Source organism: Bufo bufo, chromosome 9, assembly GCF_905171765.1.
Source record: "Bufo bufo chromosome 9, aBufBuf1.1, whole genome shotgun sequence".
Taxonomy (NCBI): Eukaryota; Metazoa; Chordata; class Amphibia; order Anura; family Bufonidae; genus Bufo; species Bufo bufo.
Genome location: NC_053397.1, coordinates 113959793 through 113986636, shown reverse-complemented (window position 1 = coordinate 113986636; position 26844 = coordinate 113959793). Strand labels below are relative to the sequence as shown.

Genomic DNA, 26844 nt, shown 5'->3' with positions numbered 1-26844 from the left:
TTGGCGCTCAAGGAGTTTGCTATAGGTTTGGGGAGGGATATACTAAGAATCTGGGATTTCCCCATATTAAATTTGAAGTTCAAGATACTACCAAAATCTGTTAGTAATTGTTCAATAATGGGGAGAGATTCAGTTGGGTTGATCAGTATTTAATAGTAAATCATCGGCATAGGCTGCAGTTTTATGTTCTATGTTTCCCTTGTATGTTTTGGTTTGACCTAACTTTTTGAAATAGGATCTCCATTGTGATTATAAATAGAAGGGGAGCAATGGGCATCCCTGGCTGGTTCCATTAGTTATATTAATGGAGTGTGAGAGAGTGTCATTTACTAGAACTTTGGCTGTAGGGTCTTTATACATTGTAAATACTGCATCAATAAACGCGTCAGGTATATTAAACGCTGCCATGGATGCACCCAGGAATTACCAACCGACCCTGTCAAATGCCTTCTCTGCATCTGTGCCGAGAAGAACTAGTGGAGTGGATGTGAGTGTTGCGTGAGAGATTAATTGAAGAACCTGGTATGTTATCTTTGCCTTCTCTTTTTAGTATAAAGCCTACTGGTCTGGGCCTATAATGTATGGTAGGAGGGAGCATAGGCGATTGGCCGTGATTTTTGCTAAAATCTTTAAATCAACGCTAAGAAGGGAAATTGGGCGGTAGTTGCCGCATAGTGCGGGGGCTTTTCCTTTTTTATGGGTAATGGTTATCCTTGCTATAAGGGTCTGCTTGTGGAATAGGATCCCAATCAGCGCTTCATTATAAAGTTTTTCTATATATGGTATTAAAGTAACTAGAAAGGTGTTATAATAAAAGGAAGAGAGTCCATCTGGGCCTGGACTTTTTATTTTTGGGAGTGTTTCTAATGGCATTTTTTATTTCTTGTGGAGTTATTTTAGAGCATAGGTGGTTGGATTGTTCAGCAGTAAGTTTGGGTAGATTCAAGGACTTCAGAAATGAGTCTATTGCCACCTGTTTGGACCGAGTCGTTTCAGTATCCATCTGAGGATGGAAGTTGCTATAAAAGTCGCTAAATTCTCGTGCTATATCTTCAGTTTTATGTAGTAATGTGCCATATCAGTTTTTTTAAAATAGTTATGTAGACATTGTTTTTCCTGTGCTTAATTTGAGCTAACATAAATCTGGTAGCCTTATCTCTGTGTGCATAATGTTTATATTTAGCGTAGACATACGACTGCTGAATCTAGATTTAGAATGTAGTTCAGTTTAATGTGCTGTGGCTAATGACTTCTTATGAAGGCCTTCTAATCGTGCAATTTTCTGTTGTAGGTCTGAAACCGTTTTTTTGGAGTTTCCGAGTATAAGCGGCTAAGGAGATAAAATATCAATTGTGAGATTTATGTGCTTCCCATAACGTTTGTGTGGAGACTGTGCCGTTATCGTTAATCTGAAAGTATTCTATAAGATGCTGTTTTATTTTGCTGATATTTTGGGCGGGATGGAGAAGGAGATCGTTAAATCTCCATCTATATGATCTACCAGGCATAGAGGGAACTTGGTATTTAAGTGTCACCAAGGAGTGGTTAGATTTAATATCTGAGGAGATACAGAGTTGTATATGTGTTTTGATATAAAAATATAGTCTAATCACTGGTAGGAGCAGTGCGGGGCAAAATTGGTTTCCAAATATCATTAGATGATTCCCAATTTTCCCTTTCAGAAATATGTATTGGCCTTCAGTCTATACATTTATCTATCAATGTGAATGGGGTATGCGTACTGATTCCCACGCTGACTCCCTTGGAGGCATTATTGGTGGGTCCAGAGTGGTACCAATTGGAAAAATAGGTTCTATTCATGGTTGGAATATGACCTTTTTTTTTAAATGGGTTTCCTGAAGAAAACGGACATCTGCCTTGTTTCTCCTCAGGAAATGAATTACCTGTCATCTCTTTGAAGGGGAGTTTGTATCTCTCGCGTTGTAAGTCACAATATTAAGATGGGCCATAAATGTTAGCAGAAATAGTGTGGAGGGCTATGTGGTAATACCTGCTGGGATCTATCGCGCCATAGTGTTGGGCTGACAGGACCCCAGGAATCGGGTCCTCTGTCCGGTTCTTGCGGCAGGTGCGTGAGCCCCTCAGTGGAGTAAGGCCACGCAACGTTTAAAGCCCAGATCCATGGGTAAGAGGAAGCAGTCCAGAGGGGTATTGCATTCCACCGCATGCAGCACGGATCCATGGAGGGTTTGCCTCATGGGAACATGTATTCTGAGCCGCATGCTGAAGAATGCACCAGAAGAGGAAGAAGGAGCCTAGATCATGCAGCTCCCATGCCTGTGAAAGAAGGTATTCCTTATAATGACTCTACTTAAGTTACACAGCAAATAAACAAAGAACGGAGCTCCCAGTACCGTTTAAAAAATATAATAATTATAACATGATTAAAATGTGTGTGTATATGTGTGTGTGTATATATGTGTATGTGATATATAAAATTTGTAGTAGGAGCTAAGCGAGGAACAGAAGAGGCATGCCCTACGTGACTGCCCCCGACCTATCTGGCTGGAGTGACCCGAGCCAGAGACGAGGTAAGGCCTAAATAAGTGGGCAAAAAAGAGGACTGGCACAGTGTAGGGTGCACAGGATTTATTGAGCAGTATGAGACCTATAAAGCTAATGAACAAAAGGCTCTGGCGATTTCGACCTGTGGATTGGGAATGTACCTTGCGTAGCATGACTATCGCCAACGACCATCTTGCAGATGACATGTGCCGGCACCTGATGACCTGGATGCTGCGGAAGTGGCCCCTATGCGGAAGGAGTGCCCGGATATCGTGCTAGGTTGTACCCCAACCCTGCTGCCAGCGTGCGGATGTTGGAGACGAACAGGGCAGAAGAAAGGGGGCCTACCGTTTATCGGGAGCAACGGGTCCGTCTAGCGCGGGCGACTGAAGTGAGGCCAGAAGCTCCTTGAGCACCTTGATAGGACACCAACAATTGGACGTGGGGAAGAACTCTACCTCGTGGGAGGACCTGCCTGATTAGTCTTGGTAGATGGGATGGACAGTATGAAATGGTCTGAATGCCAGGCAAGGTGCCGCCCGAGCAGTGTTGCCCGGTTGACTCCGCAGCAGGTGAACTCCCCAGGCCTAAGAAATCCATAGAACCCCAGTACATGGCCGCTTTGGTGATAAATGCTTGCTGAGTGCCCAAAAGAGGAGACCGTCTAGGGGCTACGGACAATCTGCGGAATAGCTCGCCTGAGACTGGTTGCCTGCGCACCTGGACCGCCGTGCTGACCTTCTGAATCCCCCTAAGGGTGCTTTGATGGCCTGATTAAAAAAATGGATTTGGCAGAGGGGTCCCCGAGCATCCGATGGTGCTGAATGCCGCCAAATATAGTTTGATGGTGTGAATGACAGTGGGCGGTGGGAGTGGCAATGGGCTATAAAAGCCATAATAAATGTGACCCTCGTCCACCTCCCCCCGTGGATGGTGTCAATGAACTGCCTATAGACTTTGAACCGGCGTCATAATTCCTGGCGGTGTTGCGGCTAGAGGAAGCTGGACCAAGGTCCGGGCGGATGCTATCAGGGGCCCTAGTCCAACAGGAGGGAGCTGAATGCGGAGCTGGAATACCGACGGGTCTGCCTCTGGAAGTTCCTGAAAGAGAAGATATCGTAATTAAAACGAGACAGGGCGTCGGCCGCCACATTCTGTGCCCCCTGACTATGGAACGTGAAAATATGAAAGTTAAATGTTAGAGACAGCCAAACAAGCCTACGCAGGATGGGACAATGGTTTTGAGAGACTCTGGCCCTCCCTTTGGAGATGACTTCTACCAGTACCTGACTGTCCGTCCTGAAGATTGCTGATTTTGTTTAGCCCAGAGAGGGACCCCACACCTGGGCGGCCCGCCACTATTGGGTACAACTCCAATAGTGGGGATGATTTCATGGACCCCCGGCCTCGGATGTGAGTCCACCGGCCAACTGCCGACCAACCACTGCGATGGAAGATGGCCGCGAACCCCGCGGGAGGGCCGAGGCGTCGGTGAACACCGTGGGGGATGCGACATACGGGGATGGCATGCCTGTCCAGTTGGACGGTGGAGTCCTGGTCTGGAGCTGCCGGAAGTGAAGGACCTGCCCTGGGGCATGATATGATATTAAATGCACAATTGAGGAACCCTAACAGGGACTGGAGCCCCCGCTCGGACAGGACCCTGGAAGACGCCGCAGAGGAAAACGGCGGCCTGGATCTTAGCCAGCTTGGCCGCGGGAGGCTGGCCTCCATGTGGACCGAATCCAGGATGATGCCAAGAAGGTAACCCTGGTGCCTAGACCCTCCGTCTTGGCAGGACGCCACGGGGACCTTGAGGCTGGCGAACAGCTGGAGCAAGCTTTGCCAACCCCGAGGGGGAGCCCTGGGCCTCTTGATGATCAGGAAGTCATCTAGGTAATGGATGACCATGTCCAGATTTTCCGTGATGAACTAGGATCCAATGCAGCGCGCAAGCGAACCTGTCAAACAGCCACGGGCTGCTTTTGGAACAAAGGTGAGCCGGTTGGCAAAATAGTACCCGTCCGCCCAATCAGACGGGTAGTACTTCCATAACTGGGGAAGGACGGGGAGCAATTTGAAGGCATCCGCTATGTCGGCCTTGGCCAACCAAGCCCCTTCCCCGGCCAGCAGGACGTACTGTGGATGGCCCTCATCGATGGACGCGTATGTCATGGAAAACTCCTCTGAGGGATCAAGGAGTTGAGGCTGGGGATAGGGGACATGTGTGGAGCCGACAAATCATAAATTAAGCGACTTTTATTAGAGGACTGCTTGAGACCAGACCAATTGGGTTCACCCCTCCAGGTGGCGAAGGGGATGGACTTGAACGGCCCAGCAGGAACCCCTTCCGGACCTCGTCCTGCAATAAGGTGGCTACTGCCGCCGCATCTTGGGTAGCTGACTGCAGGTTCCTTCCCTCCCAGGAAACTTGAGGGAGGGTAATGAAACCCGTGTGAAAACCCCTCTCAAATCCGGCGAGAAGGAACTAGACTAACTGACGATCGGGATGGTCCTGCAATAGGACGCCCAAGAGCTCGATGTCGGCAGTCATAGGTTCTTGTGTTGTCTTTTCTGCAGCTGGGACGGGGATGGGCCCTAAAACAGAGGAGCAGATTGCAGCAGCTTGGCAGCTATTGAAACCGCAACCCCCAGCGTTGAAGTTATTGCACACCTGACTCTGCCCCAAATACGTGATGGGCCTACCCAGCTTATCAGTGGAAGCCTGGAACCGCTGGGTGCTGGAGGGGCCTGGTAGGGAACCCTCCCGGGCCGGGAAGGTTTGGACACCAGTCAGCGGTATGCTGGATAGACTGACAGGCCGCGCACGTGGGAGCCCGTAACCCTGCGAAAATGACGACAGAACAGCTCCATGTCTAGATTCGCCCAGTCCGTGATGAATTGAAACTGGGCGAGGGCAGCGGCTGCCTTAGCCGAAAGTGACCGTGGTAATCCATAAAAGTTGGTTCCACCGTACTTGTACCCCAAGTCTGTGACCCGTATAAGTACGAGTCCAGTTCCTCTACGTCTGTGTGGCTGGACGGCTACAGATGGTGTCCCGGTAGAGGCTGTAAGCTAGGACAAACTCTGGAATTGATAGCTTACGGTTCAGGCGGGCGTCCTGGCCCTGAGAACTACTGAGACTTCTCCCAATTTATTATTTTATTCTCTGACATGTCCTGAGACGCGATGAGAATGGACGCCAAGTTGACATCCCTCCCTGCCAGGATATCCCTCTTTAAATTTTCGCGAATGAAGTGCGAGAAAGCAATCTGGGGGCTGCACGGACCGTACCTGGTGCCGTGTCCTGGGAAGTTGAAGGAATGGCAGGAGGGGCTGGGGATGGCGGTGCCGCCGGAGGCCGGGACTCCAATTCCCCCCATTCTGGCCAGACTGCGATGTAGACTGCAACTGCAGCAGGGACAGCTGGAGGAAGAGAGAGAGACGGCTGGTCGTTGGAACCCTACGGCTCCGTCATCAGGAGACGGTAGAGCTCCGCCTGCCTTGCAGATGCGGGATGCCGGATTCCCCTCCTGTTAAGCTCTGCGACGAGTTTTGGGATGGTCCAGCTACGCAGGGATGGGTTAACTGGCGCGCCCCGACACCGAGACCCGAGTAAGGACAGGTTATAGTCTGATTCAGGAGCTTGAGACATCTTACACTGCATAAAAGAGGTAAGCAAATATACACGTGATTAAAAGCTCCCCCTTCCTCATCCGAACGACTGGCCGAGAGCAGCGGGGGGAACGGAAATGAACACAGAGAAGGGAGGGTCGCCACCTACCCGAATTGAACGGCCCACGCTACCAATATCACCGGTGAAGCTGAAGACCTAAGAATGGAAGCTCGTGATGAAGCAAGCTCTGTGCTGCGGCGGGGCGCAACAGCAGCTACTCGGCTGGACCTTACCTGAATTTGCACAGGGGAGCGACCGGACACGGAGGAGCCCGGCGACAGGACAGAGGCTGGTTTGAAGTTCCGGTGTCAGGGAATACCTGACACCGGAGCGATTCAGGGAATACCTGACACCGGAGCGATTCAGGGAATACCTGACACCGGAGCGATTCAGGGAATACCTGACACCGGAGCGATTCAGGGAATACCTGACACCCGGAGCGATTCAGGGAATACCTGACACCGGAGCGATTCAGGGAATACCTGACACCGGAGCGATTCAGGGAATACCTGACACCGGAGCGATTCAGGGAATACCTGACACCGGAGCGATTCAGGGAATACCTGACACCGGAGCGATTCAGGGAATACCTGACACCGGAGCGATTCAGGGAATACCTGACACTTGAGTGACTAGGGAATGCATGCCCTCGCGTAACCCGGGGAACACATGACATCTGAGCGATTCAGTGAATGCCAGCCACCTTGTGAAAATGGAATAACCAAAATACTAGGTCCGAACAGGGAACATGCCACCTGCGTGACCCGTAGAAACGCCTGCCATATGACAACACCAAACATGGGAAACAAAATTAAAATCAACATTGAAATGCTTTTCCTTTTTTTTTTTTTTTCAGCAGTGCGGGTGTTAAGGGCTGCAGCTGCTAGGGCAGACAACCAGCCGCCGACCTACGGGGAACGGGAAGCGGCGCCCGCCGCGGGGCCGGCTGCCAGAGGTCTATGGCTGGCTGTACTGCCCCGCACCCCACGCTGACCCCCAGTGACAGAAACAGCCCGGGTGCGTGCGGTCGGTCCCTAGTATATCCAGCTGATGAGGGTGCCCGCCCTGGAAGTCAGGCGGTGGTCAGGACCCCGCCAATGCCTGGATCGGCCAGCAAGGAGCCCAGATCAACGCCCGAGGCCACCAGGCCGTACGGAGGAATCCCGATCCCCGCCTGAGGGCCGTGGCGCCGGATGCCGCCCCAGTGCCAGCCGAACCGCCCCCCCGGCAGCGACGCCTGCGCCGGCGGTGCCCAGTACCTGAAGGGGGGAGGCGACTGAAGACGCTTTGTTTGCCCTGCGACCGGAACCCCTGCGCGAGGGCCGGGAGCCTACCTCGGCTGCCGGGAGCGTCCGGACAGGAGGTAAGCGAGGCTGGGGAAGAAGTGCTCACAGCCGCCGGTAGGCCTCATCCACCTAGCAGTGCTGAAGCACTCACTCACCGAAGGCGCCGCGTTCTGGGACCCACGGGGGGACTGAAACCGAAGTGGCGTCACGGAAGGATACGAACCGAAAGTGCGTCACGGATCAGCAGAGGAAACGGCATGGAACGGGCGCCCTCCTGCTGAACGGTATAAATAGGGGAGCGAGCTCCTCCCACAACTTTATGCATAAATCGACCATTAGAACTAAAAACTTATTATTACCTATCCCAAGCCACTTTGAAAAGTGCAGACATTCTATTGCCCAACTGAAATTTCAGGTTATAGAGCAGGTGATTAGACCACGGAGGGGGGGTGACATTAATAAGATGTTGCTACGGAGGGAAGCCTTTTGGATCCATACATTGGACACATTGCACCCTAGAGGCCTCAATAGGGAATATGAGGTTATGTATCTGTAATAGGAATAATTTTGTTATATATTTATAATATATCTGTTTATTTCTCAGTATTGAAAATTTGAACGTTATACAAGAGTATTATCTACAAATGTAAGATGAAATATCTATCTAGATGCTTTTTTTCTCTTTTTTTTTTTCTCTGCTTTGGCTTGTTTATTATTAAATTAAATTGATTACACCTGTAACTTTGTAGCCATTCCCTCTATGGGATGGACTTTAGCTCCTGTGGGCGGTGACTGTAGAGCATATATATTTTGTTAAGATTGTATTTGGACTACCTGTTGATGAAGGCACATTGCCGAAACCTGGTCCTGGTCTTTTCATTTATGGAATAAAAGACATCTGATTCACATTAAGACGCGACTGCTGAGATGCTTTGTTCATATCACTGTGGATTGACGTCCTCTTCCCGTGCAGCGTGCATTTGAGTGAGTGCTGGTTTCTCCTATCAACAAATGTGCATGTGTCTGCTCAAACGGTCAGCAACAGAATCCATGAGGGTGATATGAGGGCCCGACGTCCACAGGTGGGGGTTGTGCTTACAGCCCAACACTGTGCAGGACGTTTGGCATTGCCAGAGAACACCAAGATTGGCAAATTCGCCACTGGCGCCCTGTGCTCTTCACAGATGAAAGCAGGTTCACACTGAGCACATGTGACAGACGTGGCAGAGTCTGGAGACGCCGTGGAGAATGTTCTGTTGCCTGCAACATCCTGCAGCATGACCGGTTTGGCATTGGGTCAGTAATAGTGTGGTGTGGCATTTCTTTGGAGGGTCGCACAGCCCTCCATGTGCTCGCCAGAGGTAGCCTGACTGCCATTAGGTACCGAGATGAGATCCTCATCAAAGGCATTGATGCTATGGACTGGCCCGCCCGTTCCCCAGACCTGAATCCAATTGAGCACATCTCGGACATCATGTCTCGCTCTATGCACCAACGTCACGTTGCACCACAGACTGTCCAGGAGTTGGCAGATGCTTTAGTCCAGGTCTGGGGTGAGATCCCTCAGGAGACCGTCCGCCACCTCATCTGGAGCATGCACAGGCGTTGTACGGAGGTCATATAGGCACGTGGAGGCCACACACACTACTGAGCCTCATTTTGACTTGTTTTAAGGACATTACATCAAAGTTGGATCAGCCTGTAGTGTGTTTTTCCACTTTAATTTTGAGTGAGACTCCAAATCCAGACCTCCATGGGTTAAAAAAAATTTGAGTCCATTTTTTTAATTTTTGTGATTTTTTTTATTTTTATTTTTTTTGTCGCACATTCAACTATGTAAAGAACAAAGTATTTCAGAAGAATATTTAATTAATTCAGATCTAGGATGTGTTCTTTTTGTGTTCCCTTTATTTTTTTGAGCAGTGTATATCATCTTTGATCATCACCCAAGTTATTATTATATTATATTATTTTATTTTATTGCATATGTCATCTTATCCTCTGGATATTTTATGGAGGTCGGCCTCTGCTCATTGATTGACATTTAGGATCTATGTCCCTTTTTACCGCATATAGGTGAACTGTAATACGCACCAGAGAGAGAATTTTATTGTACCTTTCTATATTGTAATAGATTAATTACTGTGTTTCCAAATGACCCAGATATTTGGTTGTGCCTATCTACACCTTTTGATCCAATTTACTTTTAATGAGAGGGAAATCATTTTTGATAGTAGCACCCAACTATCTTACTTACTCGTGGAGCCACCCAAATTGTTTTACAACCTTTTTTCATATCCTATATATCCTCTATAGTACAAACTTACTATATATTTAAACATTTGGTAATCACATTACGATATGTCCTGTTATTTCTCTGATATGTGTGCCAGCGCTTCTATATATATCGTATATATTTTAATCATGTTAGAGCTCCGTTCTTTGTTTATTCGCTTGTTATACTCGGGAGCTGGTACCGAGTCATTTGTATAAGTGGCCCATGGTTTTGTTGGGTGGACATTTGTTTCCACTCCTACCATTAGACCATTTTCTGGTCTTTTTTTCTAATTAAGTTACACAATAAATATTTGGGTTGTTTGCCTGGTTGCCTGCCTCATGGCGTCGGGGCCTGGTTGCCTGCCTCATGGCGTCGGGGCCTGGTTGCCTGCCTCATGGCGTCGGGGCCTGGTTGCCTGCCTCATGGTGTCGGGAAGACTGAATGACTGTCTTCAGGCTTTCTTGCCTGAACGTCTGTTATGTTGGTTTTTATGATTACTGATGCCTGTATGGCTAAAGGTCTTGGTTGGCTACCTTTTGAGGCTGAGTGGGATGAACGGCATGGTCACCTAAACGCCTGTAAAGTCTATGCCTGGTCGACTGAATGCCTGTGAAACTGTGGTTGTCTAGCTGGCTGCTTTTGATTCTGTGCCTGTATGGCGGGTTGCCTTTGGGCCTGTGCCACTTTGGCTGGCTGCCTTTTGAGTGGCGGGCTGCCTATGAGCCTATAGCTGTTTGGCTGGTTGACTGCCTTTTTTGAGTCTTTGGCTGTCTGATGGCCTCATGTACCTAGGGAGCTGTTGCTTCTGTGTTTATGCTTGCTGGGATGACTGCTCTTGCTGTCTCCTTCTGCTGCTGAGTTTATCTAGTGTGTTGATCAGTGGACAGCTCCACATGGCCGACGGCTTCTATGGCTATGTCGGCATGAGGGACGGCTACTGGCGGCCGTGTCTGCATGGCTGGTGTCTTCTGTTGCCATGTCTTAATAAGTGGGCCACTCAGGCAGCAGTGTCTGGATGAATAAACTTGGCTCTGAGTAGGCTATGCATGCAGGGTGAACTAGTTCTGTGCCTATGTTGGTTGGCAAATTGGACAATAGTCTGCAATAGGCATAGCACTCCAACAAAGCCCTATAATACTCTTGATGAGTGAGAAAATGGACTACACCATATTGCTTGAATGGCCTACAGTATGTATGGCGTATCAACAGAGCCCTATATGGCTCCTGGTGGGGAGTAATAAGATCGACTGGAACATTTAGTCTGGAGGGCCTACAGGGGGTATGGCGCACCAGCAAACTCTATAAATACTTGCCACGGATCTAGAATTCCAAAATTGAAGGTCCAGTGTGCTCTTTGGACCTCTGGCAGCAGACCCGTGAGCTCCCCCGTTGGATGGAAGCCACGATAGTTTTCCCTTCATGGATACCAGATTGCGAGGAAGGAGATTTAACGTCTAAAGTTCTTCTGGTAGATGTAACAAAAGGCCTCTAGTGGATCTTGGATCAAAGCATCTGTCTCAATATATTCTGCAAGGAATCTGTGTTCAGCAATCATCTCAGTTGGTCATTCCTTGTCAAGATAAGTACCTATCTAAGATATTTTGTTAAAATCTGTTACGATTATTTTGATAAACACTTGATGAGAAACCCATTTGAGATTTCTTTTATAAGATTATGATAGATTTAAGTATAATGTCCGGTATTAAAAATTCCTAGAATGTTATTGATCCGACCCCTTTTTTTTTCTTTAGGTTCGGATCTCTAGTTAGTTTAGCTTTTAGTTTACTTATACTACCATCTGGGTATCCTTACCTTTCATTACATTTCAAGCACTTCTTATAATCCCAGGAATCTAAAGGAATAAGCTGGACTTTTCGGAGATGCCTTACACATTACCCAGGGGTAACTAAGGATTGGACAAGTACTCTGCGCTTTTTGTTTCCTTTTTGGCATAAATAAGGGTAAGGCGGCCTCGAAGAGTTTCTCTAGCCAGATAGCTTAGGTAATTTTCCGCTAAGACAGTAGCCCATCAAAGGGTCAGTATGCCAAGGCAGTATAAAATCAAGTATGGAGTAGTCACAGAGTACCACCCTGATTTAAAACGTAGCCTTTATTGAAAACGCTAAAATTTACCCTACACAAAATATGCACAACAAAAAAGAAATATAAAATCAAAAGAAAGACTGTGTAAACTCGGCAGTCATTCGGATTCCACAATATGGGATAGGACAGATTTCTAGGCAGGATGGTGATGGTCTAATGGGGGACCTTCCTTGATTCTCACCCTATGCTATCGATCCCTTCCTATAGAACGGAATGGCCGCCCCGATGAGGGCGATCCCATATTCAGGAACCTCCTACAAGCCCTCGGATGGCCCTGAAGACAGATATGCAAGGCACCTAAATAAGGTGCCCTAAGGTGGGTTTATTAGATACCCTACTATAAATACGAAAAATAATAGACGCAGAGTAAACAATAAAAAAAATAAAAATAAATGATGTACTCTTTTGATGTACTTAGCAGAGTAAAAAAGTGCTGAATACATCAAGTTGAGTCATTGCTCAATACATAACGATGAATAGATGCGCAGTACAATTTCTGCAATATCGAATTGTATCCTGATTTAAACACAAAAAACCTTCAGTTTTCAAAGGTCATCGCAATTAATTTATAGGTCCCTTTATCCCAACTCGTTTCCCCCAGTGTGTAAAGTGGGCTCATCAGGGGACATAGATGCAATATTTAGAGGTATTATTTCACAAATGATACAACTTGGGTGTCCATTTTTTTGTAACACCAGTTTGATTATAAGTAAAAGATAGATGTTGATATTCTTTCAGCAAAGGCAATAGTAAGAAGGTATGGGAACTTTTCTACTTGCGCAGTCTACCTCTTGGGAGGGGAGGGCTAATGTTTCTATTGTGCAACCTGTTAGGCTTACACATGGTCTTCTCCTTCTGCCTTAGGCCCCTTTCACACGGGCGTTGCGGGAAAATGTGCGGGTGCGTTATGGGAACACCCGCGATTTTTCCGCACGAGTGCAAAACATTGTACCGATCCAAGTTCGGGCTTGGGATCGGTGTTCTGTAGATTGTATTTTTTTCCCTTATAATATGGTTATAAGGGAAAATAATAGCATTCTGAATACAGAATGCATAGGTAAAATAGCGCTGGAGGGGTTAAAAATAATAAAAAATAATTTAACTCACCTTAGTCCACTTGATCGCAAAGTCCGGTTTCTCGTCTGTCTCCTTTGTTGAACAGGACCTGTGGTGAGCATTAATTACAGGAAAAGGACCTGTGGTGACGTCACTCCGGTCATCACATGATCCATCACCATGGTAAAAGATCATGTGATGGATCATGTGATGACCGGAGTGACGTAATCACAGGTCCTGTTCCTGTAATTAATGCTCACCACAGGTCCTGTTCAACAAAGGAGACAGACGAAAAGTCGGGCTTCGCGATCAGTGGACTAAGGTGAGTTAAATAATTTAAAAATAATTTTTAACCCCTCCAGCGCTATTTTACTATGCATTCTGTATTCAGAATGCTATTATTTTCCCTTATAACCATGTTATAAGGGAAAATAATAATGATCGGGTCTCCATCCTGATCGTCTCCTAGCAACCGTGCGTGAAAATCGCACCGCATCCGCACTTAGTTGCGGATGCTTGCGATTTTCACGCAACCCCATTCAATTCTATGGGGCCTGCGTTGCGTGAAAAACGCAGAATATAGAGCATGCTGCGACTTTCACGCAACGCATAAGTGATGCGTGAAAATCACCGCTCATGTGAACAGCCCCATAGAAATTAATGGGTCGGTATTCAGTGCGGGTGCAATGCGTTCACCTCACGCATCGCATCCGCGCGGAATACTCGCCCATGTGAAAGGGGCCTTACTGTCGCTATTGGCTCCAGCTAAATTCTGCCTCTGTTCTTCTGTCGGTAAGAAGTTCTGCAAGTGGAAGTGCCCCTTCTGCAAGTGGAAGGGGCAGTCTTCTCTGTAATTCCTCTCTGTGGTGCTGTCGTGGGGGAAGGGAAAAATGATGATTACACTTACAGGTAATGGGATTTTCCAGACCTGTTTCTGGTTTCTTGACTTGAGTTGCACAGGGTGTGAAAAAAAAAAATTATAATAATAAAAATATGTATATATGTGGCGAAACTAACCTTGCCACTGGGTTTTGGAGAGGCCTGTTTACCAGCCTCTTGCCTCAGGATTATGGCCCATACTAACTTTAAAGGATTAGACAGACCGTCCGCACAGCTTAAATCTGTCTTTGGAATTGTATTTTGTTATGTGAGGGTACCCAGATAGCTAATTTTATTGTATTCGTGTATTCTGAGTGCCATTCACCTAATGATATGCACTCAGACTTGAGCTATCTGGGGCAATGTTAAATGTCTGTGTTTGCTGTGGGGGTGTGACATTGTGTGTTTGGGTGGTGATTTCTGTCCTGTTGTATCCACATGTGTATTGGCGATTTTCCCTTTGTCCTGAGAGATAATTGAATTGTTCCTCGGGTGTCTCCAGGGCAGAGAGGAGGAAACCATGATGCATTGTGGAGATGTGTTGTGTCTGTGTATCCTGGGTGCTACGTATCTGTCCTGTGTCACAGTCTTCCTTTTGGTCCCCTAGGGGCGTGTCCACCAGATGGGGACCTGCATAAATACGGGCGGGTAGCCCTCAATAAAGTTTTCCTGTTTTATACCTTCATGAAGTCTTGGCTCATGTTTGGGGGATGGAATAACTACACTCTTGGGGATTGCTATATCACAATACTCCCCTGAGTATAAGCTCTTGTAAGAGCTTGCTCCTGGTTCCTGTCTCTGGATTTAGGAGGGGTTCACCCACTGGAGCCTGGAGCCTTGTCGTAGGTCCAGGGTGGGTAGGAGACGGCGAGACCCCAACCAAGCTTCGGTGGTTCGTGGGGTCAAGGAGTGCTTGGAGTCCTCTGGAAGCACTAGGAGCATCTATCGACGGAGGTACCCGGTCGGGGTGCTAGGCGTTCCGTTACATTTGGTGGCAAGCAGTGGGATGGCGTCCTAGTGCGAGGAGAAGCAGCTCAGAGACACTGGTAACGTGTGGAGTTACAAATTGAGGGCAACGCTAGCACTCGTGCAGCGCCCCTGGGAGCAGAGGTATCCAGCGACTTGGAGCAGACAAGTATGGAAGGCTCTGAAGATGACTGGCTGGCCGAGGTGAGGCAGCGAGTGGCCCAGTATGGAGATAATGTGTCCATGGATATATACCAGGCCATCTGGAACGAGGTCACAGCCAAGCGACAGAGCTTGCTCCTGGTTCCTGTCTCTGGATTTAGGAGAGGTTCACCCACTGGAGCCTTGTCGTAGGTCCAGAGTGGGTAGGAGACTGCGAGACCTCCACCAAGTTTCGGCGGTTCGTGGGGTCTGCAGTGCTGACGGTGTCAAGTGGAGTGATTGCAGCGACTCTGGAAGCACTAGGAGCATCTATCGACGGAGGTACCCGGTCGGGGTGCTAGGCGTTCTGTTACAATATATACATAATTAGATAAATTAACCCAGGTTGGATTACTTCTCATGCTCTGTAAACCACTGAGGTTGGGGAGAGTCTCCACCTTTTTTTTTTTTATTCTGCAAGTTTCCTGTCCCTGGGGGTGGATCCTCCCTCTGTGCTGCTGTCGTGGGGTCTGGAAATCTGATTACCGGTAAGTGTAATCATCATTTTCTTAATTTCAGACTCTTGACCGCATGCTGTGGGCACAGCAAATTACCAAAACATAAAGGTGCATAACATTTAAATAACAAAATGAAGTTCCTAATTTCCAGATTGTAGTCCTGTCCGGTGCTGGGAGGAACAAGGGTGGAGACTATTGTGTGCAGGACCTCAGAGACCCAACTTACGATATTCCGAGAGAGGGTATTATCCACTGATAAGAGCACGTAATAAAGAGTTGAAGGTAAAGGAGAAGGTAGAGGGAAAGCTGTGAAAGAAAAGGAAAAAAAAAAAAGGAACAATAGAATAGCAGAAGAGGAAGCATCTTATGGATGCTAAGTAAGGAGCACCAATCTCAGAAAGGATATAGTTCAGGTGTCGCCAGAATTAATGCCCTTAGGTGTTAGCTTCCCTGATTTCCACTTTTGTCTCAAGCTTCTGCTGTGGGAAACTTCTTCCCATGGGATGGGCTGTGGCAGATGTGGGAGATCTGCAAGTTCTTAACTGTAGCCCAATCAGGGATTAGGAGATCTGGAATGTCCAGTGCAGCATATATGTTCGAAAGATCTTGGATAGATCTGATAAGATGTCTCTTTCCTTCAAATGTGAACAGGAGGCCAAAGGGAAATTTCCAGCTGTATGGTATTCCTTTGGTGCGGAGTACATCTGTAAGAAGTTTTAGTTCTTCTTTTTTGAAGCGTTTGAGGTGAAAGGTCTTGGAAGATGTGTATCTGTGTTGACTCAAATTCCACAGGCTCTGTAGATCTAGTGTTACGCAGAATTTCTTCTTTGATACTGTAATTGACAAGGCGGCAGATAACGTCACGTGGGTGTTCAGAGTCCTTAGGTTTTCGCCTCTGTGAATTCGTTCTATGATGATCTCTCTGAGGAGAGTCCCCGAGTATGCCTTGAAATATTTGTTGAACTGTTGCCTGAAGGGCAGCTGTGTTAACAGACTCGGGAAGGCCTCTGATCCTTAAATTATTTCTGCACCCTCTATTCTCTTGGTCTTCCAGGGCTTCAAAGGCCACATTAAGGTATCTTTGGCATGTAAAGAGGCTTTCAGAGATGGCTGTATTGAAATGACAGAGGGCCGCCTGAGTTGTTTCTAGATGTTCAACTCTGGTGCCAATATGTTTCATGTCCTGCTTGATATCTTGCAGGTCTATAAGAAAGAGCGCTATATTGGTAAAGAGTCCTGATCAGAAAAGGCTTCCATTTTTCTATCTGTGTCTTCTCCTGTGTCAACTTGTGCTAGCGGTAATGTGTCTTTAGATGGAGTTATCAGTTTGTGTAGTTGTCATAGTATTTTTCTTCTTCATGTATTTGTCCATATCATCTTTGGTGTTAGTTTTCTGCGTGTTACTGGCCTCTTTGGTGTGTTCCAATTTTTGGCAAGAGAATGGAGACAGTTTGTTTGCCAGGTGGTTGGCTCTTTCGGTACTGCAGGGTGATGTTACATCTAGTTTAATGTTTCAGGGGCAATAGTAACTGAATAAACAGCCACCTGAAAAATTAGGACCACGTCCTCCTGTGTGGTAAATCATCTTATATTGTGGCTGGGGAGAGACTACAGGGAGTGCAGAATTATTAGGCAAGTTGTATTTTTGAGGATTAATTTTATTATTGAACAACAACCATGTTCTCAATGAACCCAAAAAACTCATTAATATCAAAGCTGAATATTTTTGGAAGTAGTTTTTAGTTTGTTTTTAGTTTTAGCTATTTTAGGGGGATATCTGTGTGTGCAGATGACTATTACTGTGCATAATTATTAGGCAACTTAACAAAAAACAAATATATACCCATTTCAATTATTTATTTTTACCAGTGAAACCAATATAACATCTCAACATTTACAAATATACATTTCTGACATTCAAAAACAAAACAAAAACAAATCAGTGACCAATATAGCCACCTTTCTTTGCAAGGACACTAAAAAGCCTGCCATCCATGGATTCTGTCAGTGTTTTGATCTGTTCACCATCAACATTGCGTGCAGCAGCAACCACAGCCTCCCAGACACTGTTCAGAGAGGTGTACTGTTTTCCCTCCTGTAAATCTCACATTTGATGATGGACCACAGGTTCTCAATGGGGTTCAGATCAGGTGAACAAGGAGGCCATGTCATTAGATTTTCTTCTTTTATACCCTTTCTTGCCAGCCACGCTGTGGAGTACTTGGACGCGTGTGATGGAGCATTGTCCTGCATGAAAATCATGTTTTTCTTGAAGGATGCAGACTTCTTCCTGTACCACTGCTTGAAGAAGGTGTCTTCCAGAAACTGGCAGTAGGACTGGGAGTTGAGCTTGACTCCATCCTCAACCCTAAAAGGCCCCACAAGCTCATCTTTGATGATACCAGCCCAAACCAGTACTCCACCTCCACCTTGCTGGCGTCTGAGTCGGACTGGAGCTCTCTGCCCTTTACCAATCCAGCCACGGGCCCATCCAGACTCACTCTCATTTCATCAGTCCATAAAACCTTAGAAAAATCAGTCTTGAGATATTTCTTGGCCAGTCTTGACGTTTCAGCTTGTGTGTCTTGTTCAGTGGTGGTCGTCTTTCAGCCTTTCTTACCTTGGCCATGTCTCTGAGTATTGCACACCTTGTGCTTTTGGGCACTCCAGTGATGTTGCAGCTCTGAAATATGGCCAAACTGGTGGCAAGTGGCATCTTGGCAGCTGCAACGCTTGACTTTTCTCAGTTCATGGGCAGTTATTTTGCGCCTTGGTTTTCCACACGCTTCTTGCGACCCTGTTGACTATTTTGAATGAAACGCTTGATTGTTCGATGATCACGCTTCAGAAGCTTTGCAATTTTAAGAGTGCTGCCTCCCTCTCCAAGATATCTCACTATTTTTGAGCCTGTCAAGTCCTTCTTTTGACCCATTTTGCCAAAGGAAAGGAAGTTGCCTAATAATTATGCACACCTAATATAGGGTGTTGATGTCATTAGACCACACCCCTTCTCATTACAGAGATGCACATCACCTAATATGCTTAATTGGTAGTAGGCTTTCGAGCCTATACAGCTTGGAGTAAGACAACATGCATAAAGAGGATGATGTGGTCAAAATACTCATTTGCCTAATAATTCTGCACGCAGTGTATATGAACAGTCCAGGAAAAATTAGAGCAAGTCCCTTAAAGGGTATATAGTGTTGCTTTGGGGGTAAGGCTGGTGATGTGGCTTTAACCAGTTGTCACGCACACAGATGGGGTTGGTGAGCGGAGTGAGCCTGGGCCTGGTGGGGTGAGGTGAGGCGGCGTAACAGAGGTAGCGTGATTGGTCTAGGAGCGTGTCGCTCTTTCACTTCCGGCCGGATGAAATCAACTAGAGGCAGCGGTCTGGGCCTAGAGCTGCCCGGAGTCTGTAATGAGGACAGGTGAGTTACCTGTCTTCCCCGGTATTTGGGTTAGGATGGCTCCGGGTGGTGAATTCACTGTCGGTTGCCTTAGGCGGGCCCACGTATATGGTGACAGAGTTCGGTGTCGTATCGGCCCATCTCGGGATCCAGTACCATCAAACTGGCTCTGAGACCAGGCAGTAAGATGGTTTAGTCGATCTCAGCTAGAAAAGAGCTTGAGGTTCAGCCGATTGCCAAGGATTTACAAGATGAGCTCTGCAATGGTGCATCTTAGCACAGATGTACATATCTTAACAAGAATTGAGAAAGCTCGTTGGAAGAACGAGTGAAATGTTTTCAAGAAATCTACAGTAAGTCCATTTGCCTTGATTTATTCTTTACAGATATACCATGACCTGGATAAATTAGAACCTTCACAGACATATCTTAACAAGGAGAGAAAAAAAACTGCATGTGACATCAGCTCTGCTATCATATTTCTTTCAAATATAAGCTGATGCGTTTATAAGCTCTTCTTTTCCAGTATTATTTATACATTATTTGCATTTTGTTTGCACACATAATAATGAATACCACAGAGACCTTGATGATTACATGGCCTCTCATGGGATAAGATGCAACTGATTAATGTCAAATTATGCCATTGTCCCCTGAGACTTAATGGCTGACTTAATGCAGTATATGAATCACATCATTGTGGTGCTGCCCTTTCAGTCTCTGAAGCATCTAGTTATAGCAAACAATTTTTCTTTTCAGTTATTTAAACTAGAGATTTGGGGGAGAGGGTATTTACGTTATAGGAAGGGAAGAAAGTGCTGTGTAGATAGTGACCTGGTGCTAAAGGTCCCTTTTAGACCAGGCATCCTCAAATTGCGGCCCTCCAGCTGTTGTAAAACTACAACTCCCACAATGCCCTGCTGTAGGCTGATACCTGTAGGCTGTTTGGGCATGCTGGGAGTTGTAGTTTTGCAACAGCTGGAGGGCCACAGTTTGAGGATGCCTGCTTTAGACAGAACAATATAGCAGGTGATTGTCAGGAAGGAAGCATCCCTTTCCATCAATTGCCTGCTTGCCAGCGGAGGAGACAGCTGCATTTACCTGCAGCGATCTCCTCCATTGTATGGGGAGGGGTTAATCGCAAATGCCAATTTTAGTACCCATACAGACTTATTGTTTGATGGCAGCAGTGTGTGTTAACACAACCTGATATGCTGCCAGCAAACAACAATTTTTGTGTCCACACAAATGATCTGTTACCCGATGAACGAGCGGCACCTTTACACCACCACTTGATCGCTAGTGTGCGTTATCTGGGGGATTCTTGGCCTGTGTAAAGGGCTCTTAAAGTGAGACTGCCATTTCGCTACCAAAAATAACATTCCTAACATATGTGATGCTGAAGGGAAGCTATTCATGAACCTTTATTTTTCAGTTAATTTTACCTTTCTGATGTCTGAAATCACTCATGTAGTGGGAGAGATAAGAGAAGGCTGCAAGCCCCACCATGTGACATAGGCTACCAGGTGCAACAAAATGTTACCAGCAGTACGCAATGGCACATTCCAAACCTATTTAGAAAAATCACTGAAATAAAGTGGCCTAAATGGGAGGAAATGCTCAAAAATCCCAAACACTGTAGCGTGCTAATAACCGGGGGAGCAATTCCTCCACATGTGATCCGTTGGTAATGGCAATCCCCAGCAGAAATGCATACAATGGAGGATGTCGGCAGCGGACCACATGCACCACAGGAGCATCCTACACAAAATGAAATAATTATTATATACAGGTTACAAAAAACATAGACATATAAATCTATGAATGTACTATGTAAAAAGACCCTGAAGAGTAAGTATAAACCCACTCAGTGTACATAAATACTAGGCCTGCACAATATATCGCCAAAGCAATCGCAATAGCCAATTGGCCGACCTAAAAATGCTGCAATTGTATTACCATATTTTTTGCTTTATAAGAAAAACTTTTTTCCCCCCAAAAGTGTGTGTGGGAAGGGGGGGGGGGGAATGACAGTGCGTCTTATAAAGCGATGGTTGACTTTTTTCGTGGCTGACACGGATGTATCGCCGGCCACTATGCTGCACAGCGCGGCCGGCGATACATCAGTTAGTGTGCGGGGAGGGAGGAGGTACTGGAGGCAAGTCGTTATTTTAATGAACAAATGTTCTTCTATTTATTCTATTTTATTTATCTGTTCTGTGCAGTGCTATTAAGAAAATGGCAAGTTTTGTATTTTGTACTTTTGCAGTAATGCAAATATGTTATTTAATTTAGTAAAAGATGTTTTATTTTGAAAAACACTGTGCATTTCAGTTCTTGAGTTAGGCATAACTACATTTCAGCATTATCAGTAATTTCTGTGTGCTTTTGCCTTGAAAATCCAAGCAAATAGACCTCTAGCACAATTCCCTTAAAATATCGCATCGCATATAGTTATCGCAATTTTTAGGGCCCTAATTGCAATCGCACATAATTTCCATATCGTGCAGCCCTAATAAATACACCTAATACCGAAAATGAACTGAGATTAAAAGGATATATTATCAAAAAATAAATCCTTTATTAGATACAAGTTACGTATATAAAATGAGACCATGATACAACAGATAAAAAATGACTACACCTGAGGAGGCAAAAAGTAGATCAGCTAGCTTAATGCTGTGTATAAATCAGTGACCCCAATTGATATGTATATATAGAGACATATAACTTCCAAAGGGTATAAAGTGCAAGTGCATGTACATGGCTCTCCTGAGGTGTATATCCCCAATACAATGGGTATGAATTTATACTATGTCTATTGTGAGTTTATGGGATGTGGCTGTAGGCCCTGGCCTTTGATTATATTTATTTAGGTTACTTTGATAGATGTTGTTACCGTGCCACGGCTATATATTTATGGTCATGGAGATTTAGTTGTTATCATGCACTTGCACTTTGCTGTGCTGTCTGTGACCGTTTATTGATGTGGAGATTTATTTCATTGTATTCTTTACATGCACTTGCACTTTATACTCTTTGGGTGTTATATGTCTCTATATATACACTGCTCAAAAAAATAAAGGGAACACAAAAATAACACATCCTAGATCTGAATTAATTAAATATTATTCTGAAATACTTTGTTCTTTACATAGTTGAATGTGCTGACCACAAAATCACACAAAAATAAAAAAAATGGAAATCAAATTTTTCAACCCATGGAGGTCTGGATTTGGAGTCGCACTCAAAATTAAAGTGGAAAAACACACTACAGGCTGATCCAACTTTGATGTAATGTTCTTAAAACAAGTCAAAATGAGGCTCAGTAGTGTGTGTGGCCTCCACGTGCCTGTATGACCTCCCTACAACCCCTGTGCATGCTCCTGATGAGGTGGCGGACGGTCTCCTGAGGGATCTCCTCCCAGACCTGGACTAAAGCATCTGCCAACTCCTGGACAGTCTGTGGTGCAACGTGACGTTGGTGGATAGAGCGAGACATGATGTCCCAGATGTGCTCAATTGGATTCAGGTCTGGGGAACGGGCGAGCCAGTCCATAGCATCAATGCCTTAGTCTTGCAGGAACTGCTGACACACTCCAGCCACATGAGGTCTAGCATTGTCTTGCATTAGGAGGAACCCAGGGCCAACCGCACCAGCATATGGTCTCACAAGGGGTCTGAGGATCTCATCTCAGTACCTAATGGCAGTCAGGCTACCTCTGGCGAGCACATGGAGGGCTGTGCGGCCCTCCAAAGAAATGCCACCCCACACCATTACTGACCCAATGCCAAACCGGTCATGCTGGAGGATGTTGCAGGCAACAGAACGTTCTCCACGGCGTCTCCAGACTCTGTCACATGTGCTCAGTGTGAACCTGCTTTCATCTGTGAAGAGCACAGGGCGCCAGTGGCGAATTTGCCAAACTTGGTGTTCTCTGGCAAATGCCAAACGTCCTGCACGGTGTTGGGCTGTAAGCACAACCCCCACCTGTGGACGTCGGGCCCTCATATCACCCTCATGGAGTCTGTTTCTGACCGTTTGAGGCAGACACCTGCACATTTGTTGCCTGCTGGAGGTCATTTTGCAGGGCTCTGGCAGTGCTCCTCCTGTTCCTCCTTGCACAAAGGCGGAGGTAGCGGTCCTGCTGCTGGGTTGTTGCCCTCCTACGGCCTCCTCCACGTCTCCTGATGTACTGGCCTGTCTCCTGGTAGCGCCTCCATGCTCTGGACACTACGCTGACAGACACAGCAAACCTTCTTGCCACAGCTCGCATTGATGTGCCATCCTAGATAAGCTGCACTACCTGAGCCACTTGTGTGGGTTGTAGACTCCGTCTCATGCTACCACTAGAGTGAAAGCACCGCCAGCATTCAAAAGTGACCAAAGCATCAGCCAGGAAGCATAGGAACTGAGAAGTGGTCTGTGGTCACCACCTGCAGAACCACTCCTTTATTGGGGGTGTCTTGCTAAATGCCTATAATTTCCACTTGTTGTCTATCCCATTTGCACAACAGCCTGTGAAATTAATTGTCACTCAGTGTTGCTTCCTAAGTTTTATTTTACAGAAGTGTGATTGACTTGGAGTTGCATTGTGTTGTTTAAGTGTTCCCTTTATTTTTTTGAGCAGTGTACATATCAATTGGGGTCACTGATTTATACACAGCGTTAAGCTAGTTGATCTACTTTTTGCCTCCATCTCTCTCCCCCTTCTTTTCTTCGATATACATGTGCTGATATACCTCCTCAGGTGCAGTCATTTTTTTTATCTGTTGTATCATGTTCTCATTTTATATATGTAACTTCTATCTAATAAAGGATTTATTTTTTTTGATGATATACCTGTTTAATCTCAGTTCATTTTCGGTATTTAGTACAAGATGAAATAATGTGTGGATGAAAATAAGTGGCTGTAAGTTGGATCTTAGCACCTTTTAGACCGTGTTCACACACCATAGGTAGTCTAGTGGTAGGAACCCATGCCACACTGAGATACCTTGACGGTGGTGCAAAAGGGCTCCGATGTGTTCCTGACAGGAATACATTGGCTAAAGTGTCAGTTTTTAACATCAGCTTGAGGGATTGGCCAGTGTTGTCAGTTGCATATCATTGTGGTGCACCTTTCGCAGTGATTTATGTGTTTGTATATTTTCATCCACGCATTATTTCATCTTGTGTAGGATGCTCTTGCGGTCCATGTGGTCCGCTGCCGATATCCTCCATTGTATGCATTTCTGCTGGGGATTGCTGTTACCAACGGATCACATGCAGAGGAATTGCTCCCCCAGTTATAAGCCCGCTACAGTGTTTGGGGTTTTTGAGCATTTCCTCCCATGTAGGCCACTTTATTTTATTTTTTTTATTTTTTTGTACATTACCATTAGGGTATAAAAAATGAAACGGCAGTTGCACTTTTAAGTAATGGAGCTGAGTGGTGGAATGGATGGAGGAGCAAGAATGGTTCATAAGGAAGCAGGGTGTAGAGTGAAAAATATCCAAAAACCTCTGCCGGAGGACGTTGTGATTGTGAACTCACTAAAAGAGTGAATGTATTTCTGGCGTGTAATAGAAGGGTTGTCTATTCCGGGATTTATTCTGATTGTGTGGTTCAAATCTGGAAGGAATTCCCCCCCCCCCCCCCTTCCTAAAATGAGGAAAATTGTTTTCTACCTCCATGGGGATTTTTGGCTGAACTGGATGGATGTATGTCTTTTTTTCAGCCTCACAAACTATGTAATTACGTAACTGTTGGGTGTTGGAATACAAAATGGTTTCCCTACAGCAACCTTCTTTTTTTTTTTTTTTTTTTGTAAGGAGTGGCGATTTAAAAAAATAAAATAAAATTAAAAATCAAAGCTGAAGCTGTGTGCCGAGCCATACAGGAAAGTAATATAACACCAGTATGTGACATAAACCAACCATTTACTAGCTATGTCCCAAAATTTGCAACAACACTGCCTTACCTGCATGACTTATGAAGCCTTAACACACGACAGATTTTGTGGCAGAAAATTCAGTGACTGAAAATCAGTTCCATTCATTTGAATGGGGACTTAAGCACAAGGATTTCTGCAAGCCCTATTAAGGTGAATGTAACTGATTTTCAGTTGCAGAATTTTCTGCCGTGTGTGTGTGTATGTGTTAAGAGGTTACCAACTTTATAGTAAAATTGCCTTCCGGAAAATAGACAAGTAGTAAAGCTCGTCACTGCTCCTCAGAATCTGACTATGGGGCACACCCTGACCAACCATACACCACTGCACGACAGACATTTGTGCCCCATATACTGTTCGCCCTCAATAATAAGAATCAGAGCTGCACCAATCTCACCTAGATTCCCCCCCCCACACACACAGACTACTCACATTCTGACTCCCCATCCCCACCGCAACCCCCCCCCCCCCTTCCCCCAAAGTAGTCAGAGAGCTTGTTCCCCATCCTCCCTTGCAATGGCTTTCAGGCTCACCACCCCTTCCCCAAAGTAGTCAAATAGCTTCCTTTCATAACCAACCTCCCCATCCTCTCAGCAATCACGTTCAGGCTCACCATCCTCCCCCCACCCCCGAACTGGTCACATTGCTCATTCCCCCATCTCTTCAAGCTCACAGCCCCAATCTGGTCACATGCTCATTACCCCATCTTCCCAAGTGGTGGGCCTAGTAGACTCATTGTGCTTGATGCATCTGAAGATTTCTTCAGTCAGCCGTACAACGTGGCAGTGGGGCATGAAAAGTCTTGCCTTCATTTTGAAATGGCTGACGCGCCTTCAGAATGCGGTCTCCTTGACCTCTGGCACGTGTGCCGCAGGTTGCCGACCCCCTTCCCTACAGCTTCTAAATGTGGCTTTGTGAACAAGGCCAATTTGTACATGTAGGAGACAAAGGAAAGCTGCTCATTTGGACACATCTTGGTTTTAACTTAGGATTCTGTCAACTGAACATCCTCTGTGCATATGTCCTATTAGGACATATGGGTATTATAGAGAGAATGCCTAGCTCTGTAGTCTAATAGCCAGGGCAGAGTGATAACGTTTAGTGGATTTCTGGCTTTGGAGGCATGAGCACTACCTAATGAGAAATATCAGCTTATGCCCTTTAGCTTCATTTTCGAACTCTGTGATTTAATAACTGTTTATTTCTCCTAACCTGTGGAAGAAAGATTATTAGGTTAACGTTTACCCGTCCCTTGCTTTGCTGATGCAACCGTCCCCACTGCATTCACACAGGTTGTACGGTAGGTTCTTCCTCCTAGGTCAAACTGGATATGTATGAAGCACATTAACTACTATGTAGCTGAACAGGGAAAGAAGCGCACACTTCCAGTAGGGACCCAGGTGGAAAAGCCTGCAGCCTTTGTGAGGATGGCGGCATAGGTGGACTTGGCCCACATTTGTGATGTCTTCCTAGCCTCAACATTTGTTTCACCAATAATTATTGTTGAACTGGGACAATTTAGTTGCTTGCCAACCTTGTGTAGTTAAATAGATATACAAAAATTTATATATATTTTTTTCCATTTTATATTCAGTCTGCAGAGTTTGGAGTCTTACCATTATCTTTAAGCCATGCTCGGGATGCTTTCTTGTTTGGACGGTTGGTAGAAAGTCTTCTGGCACATGTGGGAGATCACTGTAAGTCACTGTACCATAGCATTTTTATTGACGTCCCATGTTGCAAATGTTGTTGTCGTGTACATATTTAAATATCGATTGAAAACCTGTGTGTTTTTTTAATTTATTTTTTATTATTATTTTATTTCTATACATGCTTAAAGGGAACCTGTCACCTCTAAAAGTGATATAAAACTGCCAGCATTACCTTATAGCAGCCCCCAGTCTGTTATTGATCATGTGTGTGAGCCAGAAATTCGATAATCCATACTGGAGAAAAACACTTTTTTCATCTCCAGGAGCGCAAATCAAGCAAAGCCCGCCTCTTACCCATCCCCTCTTGACTGTGATTTACTTATTTTCTATTGCTTGGGATCGCTCAAGCCTGGCGCCCACGT

At 45.8% G+C, this 26844-nt stretch overlaps 1 protein-coding gene across 3 annotated transcripts in view; it reads left to right on the top strand.

Annotated features, from left to right (window-relative positions):
• The window catches only part of SCYL3 (SCY1 like pseudokinase 3), a 387880-nt gene that overhangs the window by 62653 nt on the left and 298383 nt on the right, over positions 1–26844 (top strand). For all 3 annotated transcript variants that reach the window (XM_040407295.1, XM_040407296.1, XM_040407294.1), the window contains exon 4: positions 26365–26467. In XM_040407295.1, the coding sequence (XP_040263229.1) occupies positions 26365–26467 (103 nt within the window). The remainder of the gene's footprint in view (positions 1–26364; positions 26468–26844) is intronic.